At 37.3% G+C, this 24039-nt stretch overlaps 1 protein-coding gene across 6 annotated transcripts in view; it reads right to left on the bottom strand.

Moving 5' to 3' along the window:
• Positions 1-3808: 3808 nt before the first annotated feature.
• Positions 3809-24039, bottom strand: part of ARID4B (AT-rich interaction domain 4B) — a 106736-nt gene continuing 86505 nt past the window's right edge. For 4 of the 6 annotated variants that reach the window (XM_040967888.1, XM_040967889.1, XM_040967890.1 and 1 more), the window contains 6 exons: positions 22898-23096; positions 17917-19131; positions 15036-15149; positions 12281-12496; positions 10545-10691; positions 3809-5562 (listed from right to left, as the gene is read on the bottom strand). In XM_040967888.1, coding sequence (XP_040823822.1) covers positions 5435-5562; positions 10545-10691; positions 12281-12496; positions 15036-15149; positions 17917-19131; positions 22898-23096 — 2019 coding nt within the window. In that variant the 3' untranslated portion in view covers positions 3809-5434. Of the gene's footprint in view, positions 5563-10544; positions 10692-12280; positions 12497-13479; positions 15150-17916; positions 19132-22897; positions 23097-24039 lie in introns of those variants that run through there. The other 2 variants (XR_005882489.1, XR_005882490.1) reach the window with 2 other exon arrangements.

Below are 24039 nucleotides of genomic sequence, written 5' to 3'. Positions count from 1 at the left end.
CCCTCATCCCTTTTCTGGAAATTCTTACCCCTCTAGCACAGATACCATCTTACTTATAAGTTGATATTTACAATGGGGAATATAATCTTGATGAAACCCTTCTTGTACTTCCTATGATTGCGTTTTGCATTAGTGTAATTTACATGGTCTCTATAGAGTTAAAGGCATGAGGATTAGGCTATAATGTATCTTATATTGTTAGTATGTAGGTAAATGTTAGAATAATAAAATGCTATGTTAGAATGATAGTATATTAGAATGCTAGAATGGAATGTTTTTGTTAGGCAGTATGAGATACCTTTGTGCTACTTTGCTAGGCCAGGAGGCGCGCCTGAACTTTGGGAGGATTCGCTTTAGCGATCTGTTCTTTGCTGCCTTGCAACTTTGTGAACCTAGGTGCAGGAGGGCAAGGGCGTAATTCTTCGCCTTGTTGTGTGTGTGTGTGTGTGTGTGTGTGTGTGTGTGTGTGTGTGTGTGTTTTAAACTACAATAGCTTACTGGGAAGATACCCATATATCACCTGTTAAGTCCCTGTCAAATATGTTTACTCCAGTGTTTGGTCCTGATTTTGATTATTAAGCCCTAATTGTGGCTTCTCATAATTATGTTCTAGGGATGGCATTGTGACACAGAGCATTAAGCTGCCTCCTATAACACCAGCAAACTATGTGGGTCCCCGCCACCTGTGCGGGATACTCAGATGGAATTCCATACTCTTGGCTTCAGCCTGGCCCAGCCATAGCTGTTGCGACTATCTGCGGAGTACACCAGGGGATGGAAGATCTCTTCTCTCGCTTCTCCGCCATCTCATTTGATAGGAACCTCTTCCAGGTCTCCCACATGGGGGCAGAGTTCCAAGGCCTTTGGGCTCTTCTCAACTGCTTTCCCAGGCCACAAGTAGAGAGCTGGATGGGAAGTGGAACAACTGGGACACAAACCAGTGCTCATATGGGATCCTGCCACGTGCAAGGCGAGGACTTTGGTCACTAAGCTATAGTGCCAGGCCCCTCACGAATTCTTTTCCAGGTAAAATTAACCATCCCTGACCATAAGGTTCTCATACTAAGGAAAAAAAAAATGGAAAACACTGTAATAAACACACCACACCAGACTGCTCCTTTACTCATTTTCCCCCTTCGTATGCTTTATTAGCATCCTTTTTTCCCCATTGTTTTTCTTTATTTTTGACAATCTTTACATAGTTAATTAGGACACAAAGGTTCAAGGGATACAGGAAGGTGGGCAAGACTGGGTAACGGAGACTCTAAGGTGGACTGTGTCCATCAGTGGATTTTGCAGTGACCTCCTCGTGCTTGGAATGGCAAGACTGGCTGCAATTCAGAACTGTTGAACTATCAAAACCACTTGAGCAAGACCCTCAGAGCATGCCCCACATCAGGGACCTGGGATGGGTGGGAAACTGGGTGGGGCTTCTCCCTTTATCTCCTTCCTCCTTTACCACAGATACAGGGAAAAAAACAACGTGCATCCTTTTTTTGTTGTTGCTGAACGTTCCCACTTTCATAAGAGAGCTAATTACAACACTCCAGCACTAGGTTCACCTGATACCTAGCCCCTCCAATCAGAACTTCCCTCACCTGCCTTGTGCATACCCCATACCAGCTCCAACAAGTTAGGGGGTCAGATTCATGCATTATTCCTGCTTATTTAGCCACCCTGTGAGGAACTTTTAACCCAAGACCATCACCTTTGGGTTTGGCCTTGTGATGTACACAGGCAAGAGGCTCACCTTGGTTATTAACAATCTCACCTTAATTTTTTCATGTACTGTAAACTAAGATAAAATTTGGGGGGCCCGGTGTGGTGGCTTAGCAGCTAAAGTCCTTGCCTTGAATGCATCGGGATCACATATGGGTATGGATTCTAATCCCTGCAGCTCTACTTCCCATTCAGCTCCCTGCTTGTGGCCTGGGAAATCAGTGGAGGACAGCCCAAACCCTTGTGACCCTACACCCTCATGGGAGACCTGAAGGAAGTTCCTGGCTCCTGGCTTTGGATCAGCACAGCAACAGCCACTGCAGCCACTTGGGAGTGAATCATCGGACAGAAGATCTTCCTCTCTGTCTCTCCTAATCTCTGTATATCTGAGTTTTCAATAAAAATAAAATAAATGTCAAAAACAAAAAAACTTTCAAGTCCCCCTAGAAGAGAGGTGAGAAGGCAGACAGGACAGAGGGAATGCTTAGGTTCAAGTTTGACTTGGCTCTGCATTCTACCTGCCCACTAATGCAAACACAGAGGCTTAACACATCAGGATAGCTTAAGAACTTGGGAGCCTGCCATCCGCAAGAGACCTGGACCAAGCTGGGTTGCTAGCTTCAGTCTGGCTCAGTACCACCTGTTGTGGGCAAACTGGCACATGGGAGATCTCTGTGATTTTCAATTAGATTGAAAATATAGGGAAAAAAAGAAAAGATAATCTCACTACGATATCCAAAGGGATATCAGTTTTAAGGACTTAAATGTGCTAGTTTAGCCCTGGCGATTACAACCATCTGTGGAATGACCAGCAAATGGAAACTGATTTCTCATTCTCTAAACTTGCCTTTCAAATGAATTAATTTTTTTAAAATTAAAAATTAAGTAAATAATAAAGCTTGGCCAAAGCAGTGGTTTTCTATCCTGGAGTCCTTACACAAAAAAATGAGACAGATATCCAGCCCAATTTAATTAAATAGGACTGTCTGGGGCAGTTGTTGTGGTACCATGCCACAGCACCTGAAACCATGGCTTACAACATCTGCACTTCAGTGTACTTGTCTAGTGGCTGGTTCATGACCCAGCTACACCTCTTCTGATCAGCTTCCTCCTAAATGATCCTGTGAGGGACCGACAACATCAGCATCCAACATGGGAGTGGCACATGGAATCTGGCTGCTTCACTTCTGATCCAGTGTCCTGTTAACACACCTGGAAAAGTAGTGGAAGATGTGCCTCTGCCATCCATGGATGGACCTGGATGGAGTGCTGGGCAGTTGGCCTCTGGCTCAGCTCTGCTTACTGCAACCATCAGATGGAAGATCTCTGTCTCTCTAACTCTGCCCTTCAAATAAATTTTTACAATCTTTATAAATAAATGAACCTCAGCAGGATGGGGGATAGGAGAAGCACTTTCTGTCAACCAACTGAGACACAGATTCAAGTTCAGAACTTCTGGCTTCAGTCTGGCCTATCCCAGGTTGTTGCAGCCATTTGGGGAATGATCCAGAAGATGGACTATGTCTTCCCTGTCACTCTTTCTGCCACTTTTCAGAGAAATAAATATAAGACTCTCTGGGGGAAAAGCATTACAAACTATAGCTGACTGATTCCTGTATGCATCAAGAGTACATTACACTAAATTATGGGGGTCGGGGTCTTCAAAGAGTTCCTGGAAAATGCATATAAAGAAAAAACTGTAATCCCAAGTTTTTTTTTTGCACCAAAATGCATTTACATTTATTACCATCTTCCACGAACTCTATGAAGTACATAAAAGGCATATCAAGTTAAAAAGCTGCCAGTAATGTTTCAAGTGCTAAAGAAAAAATATAAACCTTCAAATAATATGAAAACTATTTACATTGAGATTCAAGCAAAAAACATTTCGTGTACGCAAAGATATTAGAATACCTAATAAAATACTCCTCAAATAAATTAATTTTGTGTTTTAATAAATATAAGATTTGCTTTTTTGTATGTCAAATAACCCTTCGAGGGTTAATACGTGCAGGATATGTGTATTTGTCTCAATTATCACTTAAGGAAGCATTAAAATTACTTAATCTTTTAGAAACAAAATCAAGGATTCACAAACTATGGCATTTTATTTCAGAGCCTTTGCTTACATTTGTACAATATATTACATAATTCTTCATTGTTGCAGATCCTAATATATACTTTATAGCTTTTATTCTATAAGCTTTTTCTTCAACAGTTTGTTGTCAACAAATCTTTACAGTCCTGTACAAATTTGAATAACTTGAAACCATTTTCAACAAAATTAGTTACTGTAAGTAAGCACATACTACAAGACTGAAAATGCTTTTCTTAGAAAAGTTGAATGTAAAGGATTCTGACACGTTAGCATCTACAACAAAACGCTTTGAAATTCTCACATGTCGAATTGCCAGGAAACAAACAAAACATGCCAGCTCCATCCAAAAAAAGTACACAGAACTACAATTAAAACAGTAAAACAGTCTGTACAGTAAAGTACTGTGTAATAACAGTGCCAGGTATTAAATAGCTTGAATGAACACATCCGCAATATACAAATGTCTTACAAAGGTGAAGAATTAAATACAAGTGCCAAACAGAACAGAGATTGGAATCATACAACATAAAGTCAACACAAGTGAAAACAACTTTGCGTTCATTCTGAATTTTATACAAGGCATTTAATTTTATAGGCCTACTGTCCCAATTAGCTATTTATACTGAAAATAACAGCCATCCTTTTGAGACAGTTCAGATCAACAACCTTGAACCATACTAATAGTTGTTCCTGAAGTCTTTTTGTTGTAGCTCATAATAAAATAAGCAATACAAATGAATTATCTGTATTTAAAGGAAAAGAAACATTTACAAGAAAACACAAAAATATAACTGTTATAATTCATTATGAATAAATATACACTTTGAACTGGCTAAGTACAATCTTTATACATTGTTTAAGATTTAATACAGTTTATTAGCCACTTTTTTCACACAATGTATTATATCAAAATTAAAAAAAAATACTGATTTATAGAAAAATGGCAAAGTACAGTAGTTCCATTCCAATTTGAAGGGGCATGAAAAGCCACTGCAAGACCTTTTAGCCTAATTCAAACCTGTAAACATATTCAGTCTTTTTAAAGAGAATCTTTCATAATATTTGGTTACCAGGATTGATGTCTAATATCCTGTTGACTGCAGGTTTTGAATTTATTACATGTGCTTGACTTATACAATTAAAGCCACCCTGTGGTGACTTGCATTAAAAAACAATTAGTTTGTACAAATGAAAATAGGTTCATATTTTTTCATAAATAAATGGAAAAATATCAAATGTTCCAGCTTTAACAAAATACAAGGGAATACATATACAGTAAGTTATCTTACCATGTTCTGGCCCACCCCATTAATTAAGCGTACTGTATTGTCCTTCCTGGCAGTGAAAAGCCTCCATTTGCCACAGTGGAAGGCCTTCAAGTTACCAGACACACAATTTCCAGACAAGGTGGAAACAATTATTGCTTGAGGAAAAGCAGTTCATTGTACTTTTTCTTCATAAAAAAAGTGCACTTAAGTGCCAAGTCAGCTTGTCAAGAAACAATTTTTAAATATAAAATAGTGCTTGTCTGATTTTTTTTGTGCCACTGTGCAGTATATAAAAAAGACGTGGCCCTCAACAGCCATTAAGTGCAAAGTGCTTTAGCAAGTCCTGCTGTCACCTGCACTCAACTGACATTCCATTCTGTGATGTGCTGGACATTGACGGTTCAGCTAAAGTTAGCATAACAGCAGCTGTTATGGAACTGGATGAAGGTGAAGAAGAAGATGAAGATGTAGCAGCACCTACAGAAAAGAGGAAACCAAACCAAGAGCTTACTTTTTTTTGTAAAAGTACATCCGACAATTCAGGAAAATAAAATACCACTCCTCTGTAGTAAAACCTGTTGTATGAGGATACTTTAAAAAGCTTAAGGCTAAAATGGAATGAAATAATCTTACTTTGGTGCAAAAAAGTTCATGCAGTTTTTTTGCCACAATACGGACTTTCTGTGAACTTTTGAGGATCCCTTATAACAGGAGCAGTTAGAGAGTGGCCAGCTACCGCAGTATTGACATAGGACAAATGAGGGAATGCTTCAGGGTGGATTAAATACAGAAAAATGTGTGACCAGTTTATAAGACATGGGAACAAAATATGTTATACACCTTTGGAAACAATACCAAAAAGAACTTTGAATCCAGTAGGAAAAATCTATTATATAACCCAAAATTTCTGCCCCAATTCTTGCATTTTTTTTCTTTCCCTAATAAATCTGAATGTTGAAGAGAGTGTAAGGCTAAATATTTTGGAACACAAGTCCATCTCAACGAAATCATTCTCAATTCCAAAGCAAATGATACCCAAGTTATTTTCCTTAAGGAAAATCTCAGGCCCAGCGTGATAGTGTAGCAGTTAAAGTCCTTGCCTTGAATGAGCTGGGATCCCACATGGGCACCAGTTCTAATCCTGGCTGTCCTGCTTCCCACCAGCTCCCTGCCTGTGGCCTGGGAAAGCAGTGGAAGATGGCCCAAAGCCCTGGGTTCCTGCACCCATATAGGAGACCTAAAAGAGGCTCCTGGCTCCTAGCTTCTGATAGGCTCAGCTCCAGTTACTGCAGCCGCTTGGGGAATGAACCATTGGATTGAACCATTGGAATGAACCATTGGAATGAACCATTGGATGGTTCTTTCCACTCTATATTTGACTTACCAATTTAAAAAAAATAGAAAAAAAGAAAGGAAGGAAGAAAGAAAATTCTCGAAAACAAAACAAAAAAACCCCACAAAAACTGACAAAATTTTTTTTTCATAATTATAAATATGTGTTCAATGTAGTTAAGAAACACACAGGTTTAACAAAACGATTTTTTTCCAGTGGAGTAAATCAGAAAATCTAATCGCCCTCTCATTTACAACCATCCCACTCTGCAATATTCACGTTCCCAACATCACCACTAATTTCTAATTTTTTAAAACTCTCTTAGGATAGCCAATTATTAGCAAAAAACAAATCTGGCCCATCTCTTTTGTAAAGAAAATTGTATTGGGACACAGCCCCAATGTCCACCTACTACTGATTGAGAGATTTCACAGCTATAGAAGCAAAGATGAATAGCTTTTACAAACTGGCCCACAAAAACAAGTATGCATTATTTACATCTTCTTTACAGAAAATATCTGTAACTCCCATTTTATATGAATTTGATCTCTAAAATCTGGAGATAAGACATTCAAATTTAAAATATGTACATTTAAAAACATAAGCAGAAGCAAACATGATATACTGAGTCTAAAAGTGTCTTCCACCTCTATACATGCGCATCTTATTCTCTTTTTTTTAAGATTTATTTATTTTAATTGGAAAGTCAGATATAGTGACAGGAGGAGAGACAGAGAGGAAGATCTTCCGTCCAATGGTTCACTCCCCAAGTGGCCGCAACGCCTACAGCTGAGCCAATCTGAAGCCAGGAACCTGCGTCTCCCACACAGGTGCAGGGTCCCAAAGCTTTGGGCTGTCTTCGACTGCTTTTCCAGGCCACAAGCAAGGAGCTGGATGGGAAGCAGGGTCGCCGGGATTAGAACCAGCACCTATATGGGATCCCAGGCATACAAGCTGAGGATTTTAGCCACTAGGTTACCTCACCGAGCTCACATCTTATTCTTTTCTTTTCTTTTTTTTTTAAAGTCTTTAATGAGTGGAACAAGAAACAATATCTAAAACCGCAGCTTTTGGAAGAACCACTTGTTTTTGCCAGTCTTGTACCTCTCCTCAAACTTGATCTTGGCCTCCCGCCAGGCCTCATCTTATTCTTTTCAAAGTGCAGTAGTATCTCATTGTATTTATAATTCAATTTCTAATTGTTTTCTGTTACCAAAAAGTGTAATGTTGTATGTATCATAAACAAAATTTTAAATATCTATTTCTCACCAATTAATCATACACTTTAACTATTTCTACTTACTATTACTATATATATAACACAAACTTTAGATACACATTTTCCCCTAAGGATCACTGCTGGAACTGCAATTACCTTGTTCTCCAAGTAGATATTTCAAGTTTTACAAGATATTTGCTTCTGCTTTTAGCAATGAATAAGAATGCAAATTTTAGTATGCTGTTCTTAGCTCTTGTTTTTACTGTATATATGCGGATATATACATTAAGAATGATCTGCAGTGCTAATTGTCCCGAGAAATTTTTTTTAAAAGATTTATTTATTTATTTGTTGGAAAGGTAGAGTTACAAAGAGAAATAGAGGAAGATCTTCCATCCACTGGTTCACTCCCACAATGGTCAAGAGGCGAGGGGTGAGTTAGACCAAAGCAAGAGTTTATAAATTCATAAGGGCCTCGTACACGTGTGGCAAGGGAATAAGCAGTTGGGCCATCTTCTGCTGCTTTCCCAGGTGCAAATGGCACCACATGTGTTTCTATTTCAGAGTAACGGTTCTCAACCTGTGATGATTTTGCCTCTCTTTTCCCTGAGGATATTTTGCTATGACTGAAGACATTTTTGGTAGACATAACTGTGGGTGCCACTGGCATCTAGTGGACACTGATCAGAGATGCTGAGAAACATCCCACCATACACAAGACAGGCCTCCACAGCAAAGAAAGATCTGACACAAAATGTCACTAGAGCCAAGTTTAAAAACCCCAGGTTTGATAAAAGGACTGTTCTCCGGCTAGTAATTTTGTTATGAACTGAATTATGTCTTCCTAAAATTCTGTTACAGCTTTAATTCCCAATATGACTATATTTGGAATTGCTGAGTTGATTATGATCATAAGGGTACGGGCCTAATCCACAATGGGAGTGATATAGAGATCAGAAGAGACAGCAGAGAACTCTACACACAGAGGCTATGTGACGACACAAGGAGAAGGCAGTTGTCTTGTAACTCAAGACAGGACTGAGGAAATTAAACCTACTGGCACCTTCATCTTGGACTTTGTTTCTGTAACTATGAAATATTAAATATGCATTACTTAAATCACTCTGTGATACTTTCTTATTGGCAGCCCACATAAACTATTGTAACTCCTTTCCTCAGGATTTTAAACAGATTCATTCCTCTTGTCACGAAAGTCTCAACCAACCAAAATGTCCTGATCATTTGTAACCTAATGTAACTCATACAGTCTTGGCAGGAATATAAATCACTGTAACCACAATGGAAAACAGTAAAAATAGTACAGAAGTCCCTCATAAAACCAAAAATAATCTCTAGAACCAACTACTGAGTCTATGTACAAACGATATGAAGTTAGTATGTCAAAAATACATTTGTACCATGTTTACTACTCACAATAGTGAAGATCTGGAATTGCAATAATGAAGATGTAGAATCAATGTAAATGTATCAACATATAAATGGATAAAGAAAATACAGACATATTTTTCACACTTATTTAGTAGAAAACTATTCAGCTAACAAAAAATTTTTATTTTGCAGTAACACAGATCAATCTGGAGATCACAGTGTAATGTGAAATAACCCAGGAACAGAAAGACATATACTGCATGATTTCACTCATAGGTGCCATTTCAAATAAGCTGAGCTCAAAGAAGCAAAGAAAAGAATACTGGTTACCAGAGGCTGTGGTCGGGATGAGTATGGACAGAGTTTGGTTAATGTGCAAGAAGTCACTACAAAATAAATCCTGTTGTACCATGATACAGAGGGTTACAATCCAAATACTGTCCCATGCAGTTCCAAACAGCAATGAAGATTTGTTTTTTTCAATATTCTCATTACAAGCAATATAATGTTTGAGATGATGGATAATCTAAATATCTTAAGCTGGTCACTACATGACATGTAACTAACCTGAAACACCATACTGTGTCTGCTAAAGACAGACATTTATTACCAGCCAGTTTAATACCAGATCTAGGGCTGGTGCTTTGACTGGGTTAAGCTGCTACTTGGGACAGTGTTTAATTACTGGCTACCCTGCTTCCAATGAATCTCCCTACTAATGTACCTTGGTAGGCATCAGGTTAGCCCAACAGCTTGGATGCCTAGATGAGAGTTCCTAGTTTCTGGCTTTTGTCTGATCTAGTCTTGGGTGTTGTGGCCTTTTGTGGCCATTAAAAAAGCATATTTAGGGTCTGGTGCCTAGCAGCTAAAGTCTTCACCTTTGTCTTGCATGTGCTGGTGGCCCAGCACAGAAGATCTGTCTCTCCTTCTCTCTGTATATCTGACTTCCCCACCCCCCCACATTTTTAAAGTGTATTTAAAATAAAATAACCCATGGAATTACTGCCTTTCACTAACCAAAACAAAAATGTTATTTGGATTTGGGGCTAGATTGCAAGCCCTATGGAAGTGAGTATCATGATTACAGTTAATTCTCTCCATTTTCTAAATAAGGAAACTAAGGCAAAAGACATTTTATTTACTTGAAAGGCAGAGTTACTGTGAGGGACAAACAGAAATAAATCTTGTATCTGCTGGTTTATTCCATGGATAGTTACAATAGCTAGGGCTGGGGCTGGGCCTGGACCCCATCATGGGTTCCAGGGACCCAAGCACTTGGGCCAACTTACAATGCTATCTCAGACCATCATCAGGGAACTGGACTGAAATGAACCAGCTGGGACACAAACCAGCAGTCATATGGGATATTGGCATTGCATGAGCTTAATCCATTATGCCACAACTCTGACCCCAGGCAGAAAGAGATTAAATAACTTGTCTGACATACAGACATAAACACATATTAATCCAAATGCTTAGATAAAATACATTTAGATAAAATAAGGTGAAAATACTTACTTTCTCTCTCTTTCTTCTTTAAACGTTTTCTCCTCCGATCAATAGAAGCAACTTCAGATTTTAATGACAGATAATGTTTTCTGATTTCCTGCAGTTTTTCTTGAAGTATTGTAATGCGTTCAGCACTTGTCATGTTTTCTAGGTCCGCTATGAATTTAAAACATTAATTAACATGTATTTTAATTAATTAATTAATTAATTAATTTGAGAGGTAGAGACAGAATGAGCTCCCATCTACTGGTTGACTTCCCACATGGCCACTATGGCCCAGCTGTGGCCAAGAAGCAATAATGAAGTCAATGCAGGTCCCAACATGGGTTATAGGAATCTAACTGCTTCAGCCATCACCTGCCACTTCCCAGGCTCTACATCAGCAGGAAGCTTGAGTCAAGAGCTGGAAATCAAATTCAGGTACTTGGATGCAGGACGTGGATGTCTTAGCTAGTATTTTAACCAAATACCCATCCAATACGTATTTTTGAAAACAAAATGGTAAATATATACAAAGACATAGTGTGGTTATGGAATAAAGTCAAGGCAAAAGAACTAACACTTCATAATAGTTATTTCCTTAGTCTTTTTTCATCATTTAGAAAAATGCCTGGCACATAATAAGTACATAATATGTTTTGAGGAATGAATATATACAGAATCAGACCTTATGATACAAAATATGGTAAAATTTCTAATCATTAACAGTAACACTATGATGTGTCACTAAAAGAAATCTGACTTAAGGATGGGATTTTGTAGAGTGGTTAAGACTCTGCTTAGAACAACCACATGCTATATCAGAATGCCCAGGTTCTAGCCTAGCTCTAGTTTCAATTCCAGTTTCCTGTTAATACACAATTCTAGAAAGTCTTATTGTCCATGTGGAAAACCTGACTAGTTCTATAGCTCCCAGTTTCAGCGAGGCCTAGTTTTCACTACTGTGGGCATCTGGGGAGTGAATCAGTAGATGAAAGGTAGTCTGTCTCTCTCCCTTCTTTTCAAATAAATAGGTATTAAAATAAAATTGAAAAGCAAATCACACTTAGAAGTAAGACTAGGAAGGCATAAAAATGTTAACTTTCTATGTTTTTCAGTGAAAACTGTTCATAAACTTTTTTGTTGTCTTTACTTTTTATCTTTTTCATGAATGCATATAACTTTGTTATTGGGAGAAAAATATCAAAGGTTTAAAACACTTCATAATCTTAGAATACCTGAGGTATTTCCCTAGGTGAAGAATTCAAGTGTGTCTTTTTTTTTTTTTTTTTTTTACTTGAAAGCATTGCAGAGATTGAGACACACACATATACATGTTGAGAGAAAGGGTAAGAAGAGTAAGACAGCCTCCTTCCACTGTTTTACCCCCCAAACGGACTAAACAGCCAGAGAGATGAACTGGTCTTAAGCTGGGATCCTGGAGTTTCTTCCAGCTCTCCCATGTGGGTACAGAGGCCCAAGGTTTTGGGCTATCTTCTGTTGTCTTCCCAGGCTATAAACAGGGACGTGAACTGGAACTGGAGCAGCAGAGACTAGAATCAGGGCCTATATGCGATACTGGCATCGCAGGTGGAGGATCAGCCTGTGTTCCACTGCACTAGCCCTAGTGTGTCCCATATAAGACATAACTTTCTCTGTTATAGAGATCTCTCACATACACAGAATACAGAGAAGTATAAAGAAACTCGTGACCCTATCACCCTGATTTAGTAGTTAGCAATTAAGTCAAATCTTAAGTCACTTACACATTTGAAAACTCCACTTGTAAACTTTGGGTAGTCGGTTACTGTTCTCCTTGAGATCAGGATCCTTATCCCCATTCTTTCCACACTTTCCTGGAGACTGTGTCCTTGCTGGAGATTTGGTACTATGTGACTTCATTCCAGTGGAAACTGATTTGACCGGCTGAGTTTTAGTTATACTCTCACCAGCTGAAAGTTCTTCACTGTCACTACTGTTTGCTAAAGGAAAAATAAAAGCATTAATAAACAAAAAGGTAACAAAGAATCCACCACAGATTTTAATAAATTACATAAAACTATTTGAATTTCCTACTATAACAATCTACCTATAAACCTAGACAATCACACATAAATGCAAACACCAAAGTTAAAGATTTTTTAAAAAAAAAAACTTTTTCTTATTTAAACTGCAATAATAATAATAAAACAATATGAAAAACCCAACTAACCTTCCAAATGATATAGCCTGTCAAAAACACAGCAATCACCTCAAGGTTTTTATTACTCTATAATGTTAATATAAAGTAAAATATAGCAAATTTTAAAACTATCCAAACTTTTTAACTTTGAAACTTTAGATGGGGCAGGTGTTAGAGAGTGTGGGGTTGGGCTATTGCTTTTTGGACACCAGCATCCCATACGAATGCCGGATGGAATCTCCACTATTTCCAACCCAAGCCTGTGCCTGGCAAAGAAGCTCACGATGAAGGCCTATGTACTTGGGCTGATGCCACCCATGTGGAAAACCCAGATGGAATTCTGGGCTCCTGGCTTCAGTCTGGCCCAGCCTCAGTAGCTGCAGCCATTCTGGAGAGTGAACCAATAAATGAAAGACCTATTTCTCCTTTTCTCTCTGCAACTCTGACTTATAATAAAAAGATTAAAAAAAAAAGTTTGCACATAACATTTTCCTTCTTTTGGCCACATACATGATGCACAATCATACTGAATAAATTCCTTGAGAATACACTCACAATTTTAACATGTCTAATGAATTTCTTCTAATATAACTTCTGTGTCACAAATAATAGCTCACTAAAAGAAACCACTGCTTTTCCCCTGGTAACTTCAGTTTCCTTCTGATGAATATATTCAGTTATATATGATCAATTTAGTAGCCAGTGTAAAAAATAAGCTACACATGCCTTTGGTAGAATTCAGATTCAGTACTAGAATTCAAATACTTAACCTTGACAGCTTACCATGTAAATAAGTGATGGGATTAGTATTTCCACAAATCACTTCTTTTTTGGACATAAAGTATTATGTTAGATTTCATCAGCAACCAATAAACTTTAATAAAACATTCTCAGAGAAAAGTTAGTTCATTCTGATTTACCATGGCAGAAGGGCATTATTTAAAATGAAAGAACGTAATCAACTGCTGAACCTCTAAACTGCATGGGTAACGGACTTGTTGAATGAGACCTCTCGGGGAAATGTAATTTAAGCAATAAAGTCTTGAAGACGAAAAACACAATGCAAGAAAAATATATCCTATCACTATAAATACCCATCAGCTACACCAACTAACTGATGGACAATACTATGTATATGGTATATTGATTCTTCTTTGAATAGCCATAAAAAAAAAAAAGACTAATAAGGCTTTCAAAGGCTGAAAAGTATTACAAATAGTAAAGGTACACAGCACCTCCTCCCACCAAGCTCTTTTGGAAATAAACTCCACCACTTTTTTACACGTAACAGAAATTCCCTCCCAGCCCCCGCCACTGCTTCTTTGAAACCCCTGGCAGCTCCAAGCTAAGCCACCCAAGGCTTGGTCCCACTTTATGCAGTGGACTGCCTCCGTCTGGCTTTCATGGCCTTGCTGAGCACAGCCGCCCGGGGCCCGAGGGATGCCATATTCACCGCCTGGAAGTCATATGGGCTCAGCAGAACCTCGGGGAGCTGGCCGAATAACCCTTTTCTGCACTGAAGTGCAGCCAAGCCGGCTGCTAGCAAAGGTCAGCCAGTGGAGGTGGCAGGAGTCTCCTGGAAGAGCAGCAGGAGGTCAGTGTGGGACACCTGAAAAAAAATTCTTTACATATTTTCCGCTTCTTCCTTTATCTACAGAAGAGATACAATGTGCAGCCTTCTGGAGAAATATAGATAGTATAATATATTTCATGTACGTCCATGAACAGAGTCATTGCTAGAGTGAAGTATTTACTTGGAAGCATACTAGCTTGTAGCTGCTCTTGGGTCACATAGTTTGCAGTACCAAAGATAAATACAGCCTGGAATTACTGGAATTAGGATTCTAAAGCTATCTTGATTGCTTTTGTCTATGCTCACTTTGCCTTGAAGAATCACTAAGCAGTCAAATTTCATAGTAATAAAAATCCAGAACTAAACAAATGTATAATATATATCTATTAGCAAATGGAAAAAACAGTGGAATATGAAGATAGCAATGAAGTTCATGTTTATATTATACTATTATTTTTACAAGAATTAATCATTCATCAACAATCAATACTATTGCAGAACAATACCACATGCTTAGTCCCAGAGTTTACTATACGATCAGAGAACTGTGGACTGCCCCTTTCCCTTTCAAAAAGTTTATTTTTAAAAACAAGAGGAGGGCTAAGGGCAGTGTGAAGAAGATGAGTTAATTTGCATACAGAGGACAGAAAATTTTGGTGTGAAGTTTGAGGGCATCAAGAAAAAAATGAAACCATTGATCTATCGCATATTCTGGATATACTCTTATCAGCTATTACATTTCAAAAACTACAGGTTTCACACTTACTGCCTTTCCCCTTCTTTTTGTTGTTTACCACTGTTGTTTTATGGCTTCTTTTCTGCTTTTTTGATGAACTTCCTCCTCCCTGAGCATCTTTCACTCTTTTTTGACCTGTACAGGCTATAATGGAAAAGAAATTAAGTAACAAAATAAAATCAAACACACCCTAGGTATAAATTAATTACACATTGTAAAAAAGCAATTCCAAACCAATGTTCTCTGTGAATTTATAATTAACATAGAAATGAAAATAAAATTTTAATGAACTGTCAAAATTCTTACATATAATAAATATTAGGTATTTTAAAAAGAAAGCATGCACATCATTCTTAGAAGAAAAATCAGTATAAATTAAAATTGTCTTCAACATAGCTCTGGGAGTTTATGTATTTAGAAACTGAAGAATAATTATTTGCTGAAAATAAAAACTGAAATTTATAAAGATTCACAAAAAAACAGTAAAATCTAAATACTGTTTAAAGAAGTCAATGCTGTTATGCCTTATACTATAATTTTAAATGACATAAAATATTAATGGGATAAACTTTTCCCATAATTTATACTTTTATTTTAACCAATTTGCTTCAAAAACAACTTAGTTCCCAGGGGAATGCTTAGTTCATATATAAATTATGTATAGAATATATTCAACATAATATACATTACAAATACATCTACGTAAATATTTGTAATGGTATGTGTGTATGCATGTCTTAGAAATTCAATGCAGACGCTCTAAGAAAAATCTCATCTTCTAGATGCGAAATGACATTATCACATGATGGATGTCTCCTTTTTCCTTGACTAGTTCAAGTCCTGTCCTGATGCTGCAGGACATCACTACCACAGAGTAATGTGTTCTTCATTTGGTCCTTAGCATCCACTATATTTTTGTGTTTTTCCTAAGTATTTCTATCATCTTGGAGTACAAAAAAGTCACCTTCATCCAGACACTAAAGAAGTGCTGTCTCCATTTAGTTCAAATGTCAGATGCCATAATATGTTATATAAATTAATATGATTATACAATCACATAAGGTTTGCTACAGAAACAAAATTTTCTTGGTTCTGTTACCAATGGCAAAATCAACATTCTATATGTACAAACACGACTTCTTTGAGAATGGGATCGGCTATTAACTGAAATTTCTTAGTGTTTTTTTTAATGGATCATGTTATTCATAACTTATTATTTTGATACAATTTAAGTGAAATATAAAGAAAGTGAGTTAAATACTATTTATAATGAAGCACAGATTTTGTGATCACCAGGTTTTTCTTCAGGAATGTTTAATTTAATACTTTCACACACTAAGAAACCAAAACTTTCCGAAATACTATGTGCTAACTCTTCTCTGTTAGGTTTAATAATGAACATGACAAAAATACAACCTAACAAAAACTGCAGTTGTAAACTTATATATTACTGTTGAAAGCCTATCTGTGCTAAAGGACTCTTTCATACATACCTAGATAGTTTAGTTCAATGAAGGTTAAGTAAAGCACACAAACATAGCCATAGTAGCTGCATACTTATGAAAGAAAAAAAAATCACCATGATTTAATTGCAACTATACTTTTTTTGCTTAGTTATTAATTTTAAGAAGAAATGTCTTAGGACAGGTGACTGGCCTGGTGGTTAAGACACCTGCTAGGAAACCTGCAACCTGCATTAGAATTCCAGAGTTTGATTCCCAACTTCAGCTTCCTGCTAATACAGATCCTGGGAGGCAAATGAGATGGTTCCATACTTGGGCTCCTGCAACTCTTAGAAAAGACCTAGCATGAGCTCCCGGCTCATGTCATTCTCTGGGCCAACCTTAGGCCACTGTAGGAATTTGGAGAGCAGACCAGTGCATGGGAGCTCGTTCTGTCTTGCACAGAAATATTTTCTTTTTCCTCTTTTTTAAATTTACTTTTTTTGATAAATATTTTCTTTAAAAGAAGAAATGTTTTAACTGACGATTTGTGAGAAAACATTAATTTATATGGTATATAATCTTAGCAAAAAAAAAAAAACCACTAAAGTTAGCAGATAGAAATGGGACATATGATACAAAATACATACCCTAGGCACTCCTATCTACAATGGGAAAATGTACTTCACAAGTCAATTGGTTCTTTAAAGAAAAAAAAATCAATTGGTAGCCTGAAGTACACTGATTCAAAGATACCTGAACATAGTGGGTTCTAAGAAAAATGACAGAAATGGATAGCAATGGCACCATCAAAAGGCACTAATATTTTTGGAAAGTACTAATTTGAATTTCCACTTTTAAACAATTTCACAGAAAATCAAAAAAGTAATGCTGTAGATTATTAACACATATGTTGGTCCTTCAATTTGGAAGCTATGCATCTAAGAAAGAAATTCCTTTACAAATTCACACAAGTTAGTCAGGATTGAAAACCAGTTTGACACGGTTGTCTGAGTAAAGCAGAGCCTGGCCAGTTGGTTGCTCCAAACCCCTACATATAGTATTTGGTTAAGGGTGGAGGGGTCTGTCAATAAATCAGAACGTTTGTGAGAAACTGCACATGACAATTTCAAAGACAATGTTACAGAAATATATTTATGTTGCTCATGCCATTTAGTCAACCAGTGTAGATAGTTATTTTTCAAACAGGTGTGGATTTGTGCCACAGTGCAATTTCTAGTATGTGTTATTGTTCACTGTGAAAGGTTATGGACAGTTCAAGCAAAGGGCTTTAAAGGCCTCTCAAACTTTTAAATGAATTTCAGTATTATTCAAATTCCCATTTCTACTATGTTCACACAAATAAATCAGCTAAGTGCCTTACATTATAACAAGAGGTACTGTGAAACCACTAAAAATGCAAGAGGGGACATTCTAAAAATAATCAATATGGACTTCTTCCTCCTCACCTTTGTCAGGATGTTCTGGCTCCGGCTGATTACTACTGTTGGAACTGACACTGGCATCAAAGCCCGTGGGTGAGCTGTTCCCCTCAGACTGCAGGTCTTGAAGTTCCCCTGTAACACTATCCACCTCAATTGTGCTATCAGTTTCACTCTTGATACTTCGAACCTCTTCTTGGTTTGGAGCCAGGGGTTCTGACACTGTGACAGAAGACTGCTGCTGACTGGGTTCTGTTACTGTGACTGATGAAGGCGATTCAGGTGTTGTAGGAGGCGTATTTAGCACTGAATTACTGCCACTACTTGGAAATTCTGCTTTTCTGTCATTGATTTCTACTGTTTTTTCTTCAACAGCCTTACTGTCGACACCTACTGCCAACGGTTTCTCTAGCTCGATGCGGGGTGAACAACTCTCCTCCTCAGCCACAGTCTGTAGGGTCTCCTCTGTGGCTCCTTCCTCTGGGGCAGGATGGGGTGGGGAAGCTGCAGCCTCCGTATCAGAATCAGAAAAAAGCTCCTTCAGAGTTTTTTTAGGCCACTGCCCCTGAATACTTGACCAGACATCTTTTCGATCTTTAGCCCTGCTGTTCTGAAGTCTTTCATCAGAGTTATTTAAAAGTTTTATCCTTTTTTCTGCCACTTCTGAAAATCCTGAATAGAAGCCAGTTGTCCGTAGAGACTTTCTTTTATCCTCCAAACCATTGTATTTCTTGGTTGGTGTCATCTTTGCTTTTGACTTTTCTTCTTCATCTTCATCTGATGAACTGTTGCTACTATTTTCTATGCAAAGTGATTCTTTGCCCTTGGTCTTCTCTTCCTTTTTGCTAGGTGATCCAGTTTTTAAACATTCTTCCGTATTGCAATACCTTCTTTTGCCACGTTTTATTTGTGGTTTTGAAGATTTGTCTGTTGCATCCTTCTTGACATCCTTTCGCTTTTTTGTGACATCATCATCTTCTTCATAATCAGTATCTTCAGATAATCCTTCCATATCTTTTCTTAGTCTTTCTGGAGATTTTGATCCTGGTTTGGATATTACCAAATCTGTGTGAACTTTGCTTTCTTCAAGCAGAGATGAACTGTTCTGTTCTTCTTTAGAAATAAGTTCAATTCTGGTATGAGTCAAATGATCGATCTTAGATTCTTCTTTGTCATTACTACTTATGTCCTCAGCACCTCTCTCATCTTCTTGCTCACTGTCCTCACCAGAACTTTCAGAAGCTAAAAAATAAAAGGAGAAAATGATAAAGAAAAGAACTCTAGTAATACCTTCTACGTACTAAACACTTTATACAGTTGCCTCTGTTTAAGAGCTACCATTTTGGGTTGCTAGCTCTGCTACCCTTTTTATAGATGAAAAAACCATGTTTAAAGACATTCCACCAATAATAAAAATGTCCTACTATCATGATTACAGTAATAGTTACACCATTGTATGGTTTTATCAAAGTGTAAGCAATGAAGTAAAAAATTTGATTTGGGATTTGAACTTTTTAAAATTTTTTAAAAACCCTCTAAATTTACCTAAGTACAATATGATTTTAAAAAGGCAGAAAACAGAATTCTTATAAATTAACAAATTTTAATTAAAAATTAAACATTACAGCAACCAATTAAATAGTCAATAAAAATAGAGTGGTGACATTTCTGAGAAATTAGGAAAAAGAGAAAAGGACGAACAAAAATTTTTTCAAAAGTATATTCAAGTATACTACAGAAGAAACCATACCAAAGTAAGTATTAATAAAAAAATTTCTTCATAAAGAACAGTAAAAAAAAAAAAGAGAGGAAATATTCAACAAAACTATTTTTAAAAATTTATTGGAATAAAGATACCCAAGTTCTTAGAATGAAAAAATACCACATAACAGGGGGTGGAAATATATCCACATAGGAGATAGCTACTTGAGGATTTATAAACAAAGATTCAAGATTCCAGAGGAAGAAAAAAGTAAAGAAATAAGCAAATCAAATCACATACAAAGTATCAGGAATTAGAAAAATTCTGAACTTCATAGAATCAACACTAGAAACATAACAAAAACAAACAACAACAATGACAACAAAAATGAATAATACAAATAAAAGGCTCCAAGCCAGCTACTCTGAGTTAAATATCCCCTCCCAAAACACAAATGAAATGTATGTAATACTGTCATTCTAACAGTATTGGGAGGCGAGACCTTTTAAGAGGGTTTGATCATGAGGGTGCCACCCTTCTAACTGGATTAATGCTATCTTGGGAATAAGGTAGCTTTGTAGGCAGTAACTCTGTCATAAAATAAACTGTTTCCAGCAGGTTCTTTTGCTCTCCCTCCTTCATGACCACGCCCACACAGCTCTCTCACACTGTGATGCCCCTGACATGTTTTCATGCTGTGAGAAGGCCCTTAGCGGAGGCTGAAAACTTCATATAATTCAATGTCTCAGTCTTCAGAACTGTGAGAAATCATTCCTCTGTAAAAATTACCCAGACTGTCATATTCTATTATAGCAATAAATAAAGGATATCCAGTCACCATAAATGGAATAAGGATATATGTAAAAATAATTGGATGAAGATATATGTACACATCTCTAAAAATTTACCTTCTTTCTGACACAACTGGTTCTTAAAAAGCTATAATAGAATGTGCTCCTCAAAGTAAGAGTACAGGGACGTGGGGGAGAAGATTTCAGCTATCAAGAACAACGTGATTCTAAGGACTGCAGCAGAGACCCTAGGATTGATATCCTCATTCTTTCTCTTTTGCTCTGTACACTGATGAAATTCCAGCTCTCTGCCATGCCATATGCTGTTGCCTGAGTATCAGTGACATCATTTTATCCAGCAGAAACATTCTGCTCTACTTCTAAGAAAGAGTGATAAGCCACAGTAATGCTAAAGTTGGAAAACACAGAGCACCCTACTACTCTTGTTAGCTCATCCATTACAACTATTCTAACTAGGGTGAGCTTCTCAAACTCTCAGAGAAGTTGAATCTGAGATCAGATTTTGATGGAAGCTCTATTCAAATAGTATTGCTTGCTGCTCAGTTTTGGTTGTTTGTTTGTTTGTTTGTTTGGTTTTTGCTAAACTAAAGAACACTTCTTAAAGAATAACAAACAGGCCCCTACGTGATAGCCTACTGACTGAATCCTCAGCTTTTATGTGCCGGAATCCCATATGAGTGCCAGTCCTAATCCAGGCTGCTCCACTTCCCATCCAGCTCGCTGCTTGTGGCTGGCCTGGGAAAGCATTTGAGGACATTCCAGAGCACACAAATGAGCAACCCAGAAGAAACTCCTGGCTTTGGATTGGCTCAGTTCCAGCCATTGTGGACACTTAGGGAGTAAACCGGTACACAGGAGATCTTATTCTCTGTATCTCCCTCTCTCTGTATTTTCCAATGAAAGTTAATTTTCCAATAAAAATAAACATTTTTCAAAAGAAAAAGATTTAAACACACAGACAATCCAATTGTGAAGAAAGATAGAGCAGTGATTACACAAAACTCAGTGTAGTAATCACTTCTGGGAGTATCACAGAATGAATATTTTTAATGCTATGAGGCTGCTTCAAAAATGCACAGAAAAATTGGGCCTGGCGGTGTGGCCTAATGGTTAAAGTCCTTGCCTTGAACGCTTTAGGATCCCATATGGACACCAGTTTTAATCCTGGCAGCTCTACTTCCCATCCAGTTACCCAAGTGACCACAACTGCCGGTGCTGTGCTGATCCGAAGCCAGGAGCCAGGAAATTCCTCCAGGTCTCCCATGCAGGTGCAGGGTCCCAGTGCTTTGGGCCATCCTCAACTGCTTTCCCAGGACACAAGCAGGGAGCTGGATGGGAAGTGGAGCTGCCGAGATTAAAACCGGCGCTCATATGGGATCCTGACCAAGGACTCTAGCCACTAGGCCCTTAATTATTATTATTTTTTTTACGGCAGTGAGAGATAAATGAACAAACTCTTTTACTCCCAATGCCATATGAGTAAGGGCTGGGACAAGCAAAAGTCAAGACCCAGGAATTCATGTAAGTTTTTCAGATACATTGATAAAGACTCAAGTACCTAAGCCATAACCTCCTGCCTCCCACGACAGGAAGCTAGACCAGAGATGAAAGGAGTTGGGATACATAACAGGCACTCTAATATGGAATGCGGGCATCCCAGGAGGCAACTTACACACTACATCAAATATTTTCCCTACATGTTGTCCGTAGGAAAATACAGGACAGTGTTGCGGCATAGTACATCCAACTACTGCTGTGATACTGACCCCCCCATGTCATAGTGTTAGTATTTGGGTCCTTGTTACAACATAGGAGTTCCTGGCTTCTGGCTTTGGTGTAGTCCATCCTGGTGTGAGCAGCCATTTGGGGAGTAAACTAGTGAAAAATATCAATTTCTATCTCTTTCCCTCTCTGAGTTATTATGTCTTTCAAATACATAAAATAAATCTTTCCAGACAACATGGGAGCAGTAGTAGGTTAAATCATGGCCTGTGAGTGCTGGTTACTGTACTGGCAGCTCCCTGCTAATGCACCTGGGAAAAACAGTAGAACACAGTTTAAGTATTTGGGCCCTTGCAACCTGTGGGAGACCCAGATAAAGCTCCAGGCTTTGGCCAGGCCCGGCCCTAGACACGGTGGCTGTTTGGGCAATGAATTGGCAGATAGAAGCACTCTGTCTATTCCTAGTTCTGCAACTCTGACTTTCAAGTAAATAAGTAAATAAATCTTTTAAAAAATGTTTAAATAAAAAAGAAGAAAAAAGAGATTAATAATAGTGCTATAGGATGAATATTACATTTTTCAAAATTCTATTGTGTTCTTGGCTCTACTACTACTAGAAAAGATTTCTAGGCCTTAGTTAATGCCAACTCGATCTCAAGCAATAATGAATTAAAATCTGGTTAAAAACAGAATGCTACTGCACTACCTTTATAGAATTTGACTTATGAAAATCAAAATCAAATACTTGCATGCAGCAGATTTTTATGTTTACCTTGAAGTCCATTAAGGATAGATGTAATTTCTATGGATTTAATATGAGCTGTATCAGAGTTTTTGGCATCACTAAGATCCAGTTTGGTAACCATTTCAGGAGAGGAATTTGTCTGAAATGGAGGTTTTGACAAGCGCCGAAGTTTACAATTTTTAGGAGAATATTTTTCATCTTTGTCTTTTTCTTTGTCTAGTTTATTCTAAGTTAAGAAAAAAAAGTATTTTGTTAGCAATAATTTATCATAACACATTTATTAGTAACAATGTTATCCATTTTTAACTCAAATTAATAAGTATATATTATTAAATACAGGACAAAAACAAAGAAAGTAAAAAATTGCCTTAAAGTGCATAACAAACTGCTATAGAATGAGCAAGAAGGTTTTACATCTATTATTATTATTATGGAGAATCAAATTGGCACTAGGCAGCTGAGGCTAATAATTGGTGCTTATTACATAAGTGTTTTAAATCAAATCACATTAGGTTTAAATATTAACTGAAAAAACCCAAGTTTCTCCTTGCTCATTTTCAAACCTTTGAAATGTTCATTATAGATTCTGTGTTGGGAATAACAGTATTGCACAAGCAAACTGAGCAACCTGAATAAGAAATCTGAATTGGAAGATTTCAAATTAAGGATGCTCAACCAGGGAATCTATGCAAATATTCTGAAATTTAAACAAAACCAACAATCTGAAACACATTCAGAAATATCTAGTTTAGAATGCACAAATAACATTAATATTCCTCATGAGTTCATTAGATATATGTAGGGTGTAATTAATACAGTCTTGTGAACACTTTCTAAGCTGTTGCCCATGGTTAAACACGAAGACAAAAAGAATTGCCAGATAGGCTCTTCCTTTCAGATATCTTCTTTTCTTCCATGGAATGGTTTACAAATATTACAATGCCTCATGTCTCTTAGTCACACTAAATGAAATCTGGATTGGTTATTTCATACAATTCTGAGGCTTAGTCTCAAAGATTATTTAATACTGGTTCTAAATGGCTTTTCGTTCATGTAACAAAACTATAATAAAATCTAACACTCAATAAAACCAACATTTTTAGTCAGTACAGCACAAAGAATACTAAGAAACACACATTTAACTGCAAAAATTCTTCAAGAAAGAATGA

This window comes from Ochotona curzoniae, unplaced genomic scaffold (assembly GCF_017591425.1).
Source record: "Ochotona curzoniae isolate NIBS_2020 unplaced genomic scaffold, NIBS_Ocur_1.0 scaffold_4683, whole genome shotgun sequence".
Classification (NCBI taxonomy): Eukaryota; Metazoa; Chordata; class Mammalia; order Lagomorpha; family Ochotonidae; genus Ochotona; species Ochotona curzoniae.
Note: the sequence above shows the minus strand (reverse complement) of the source record. Positions and strands in the feature narration are given on the sequence as shown.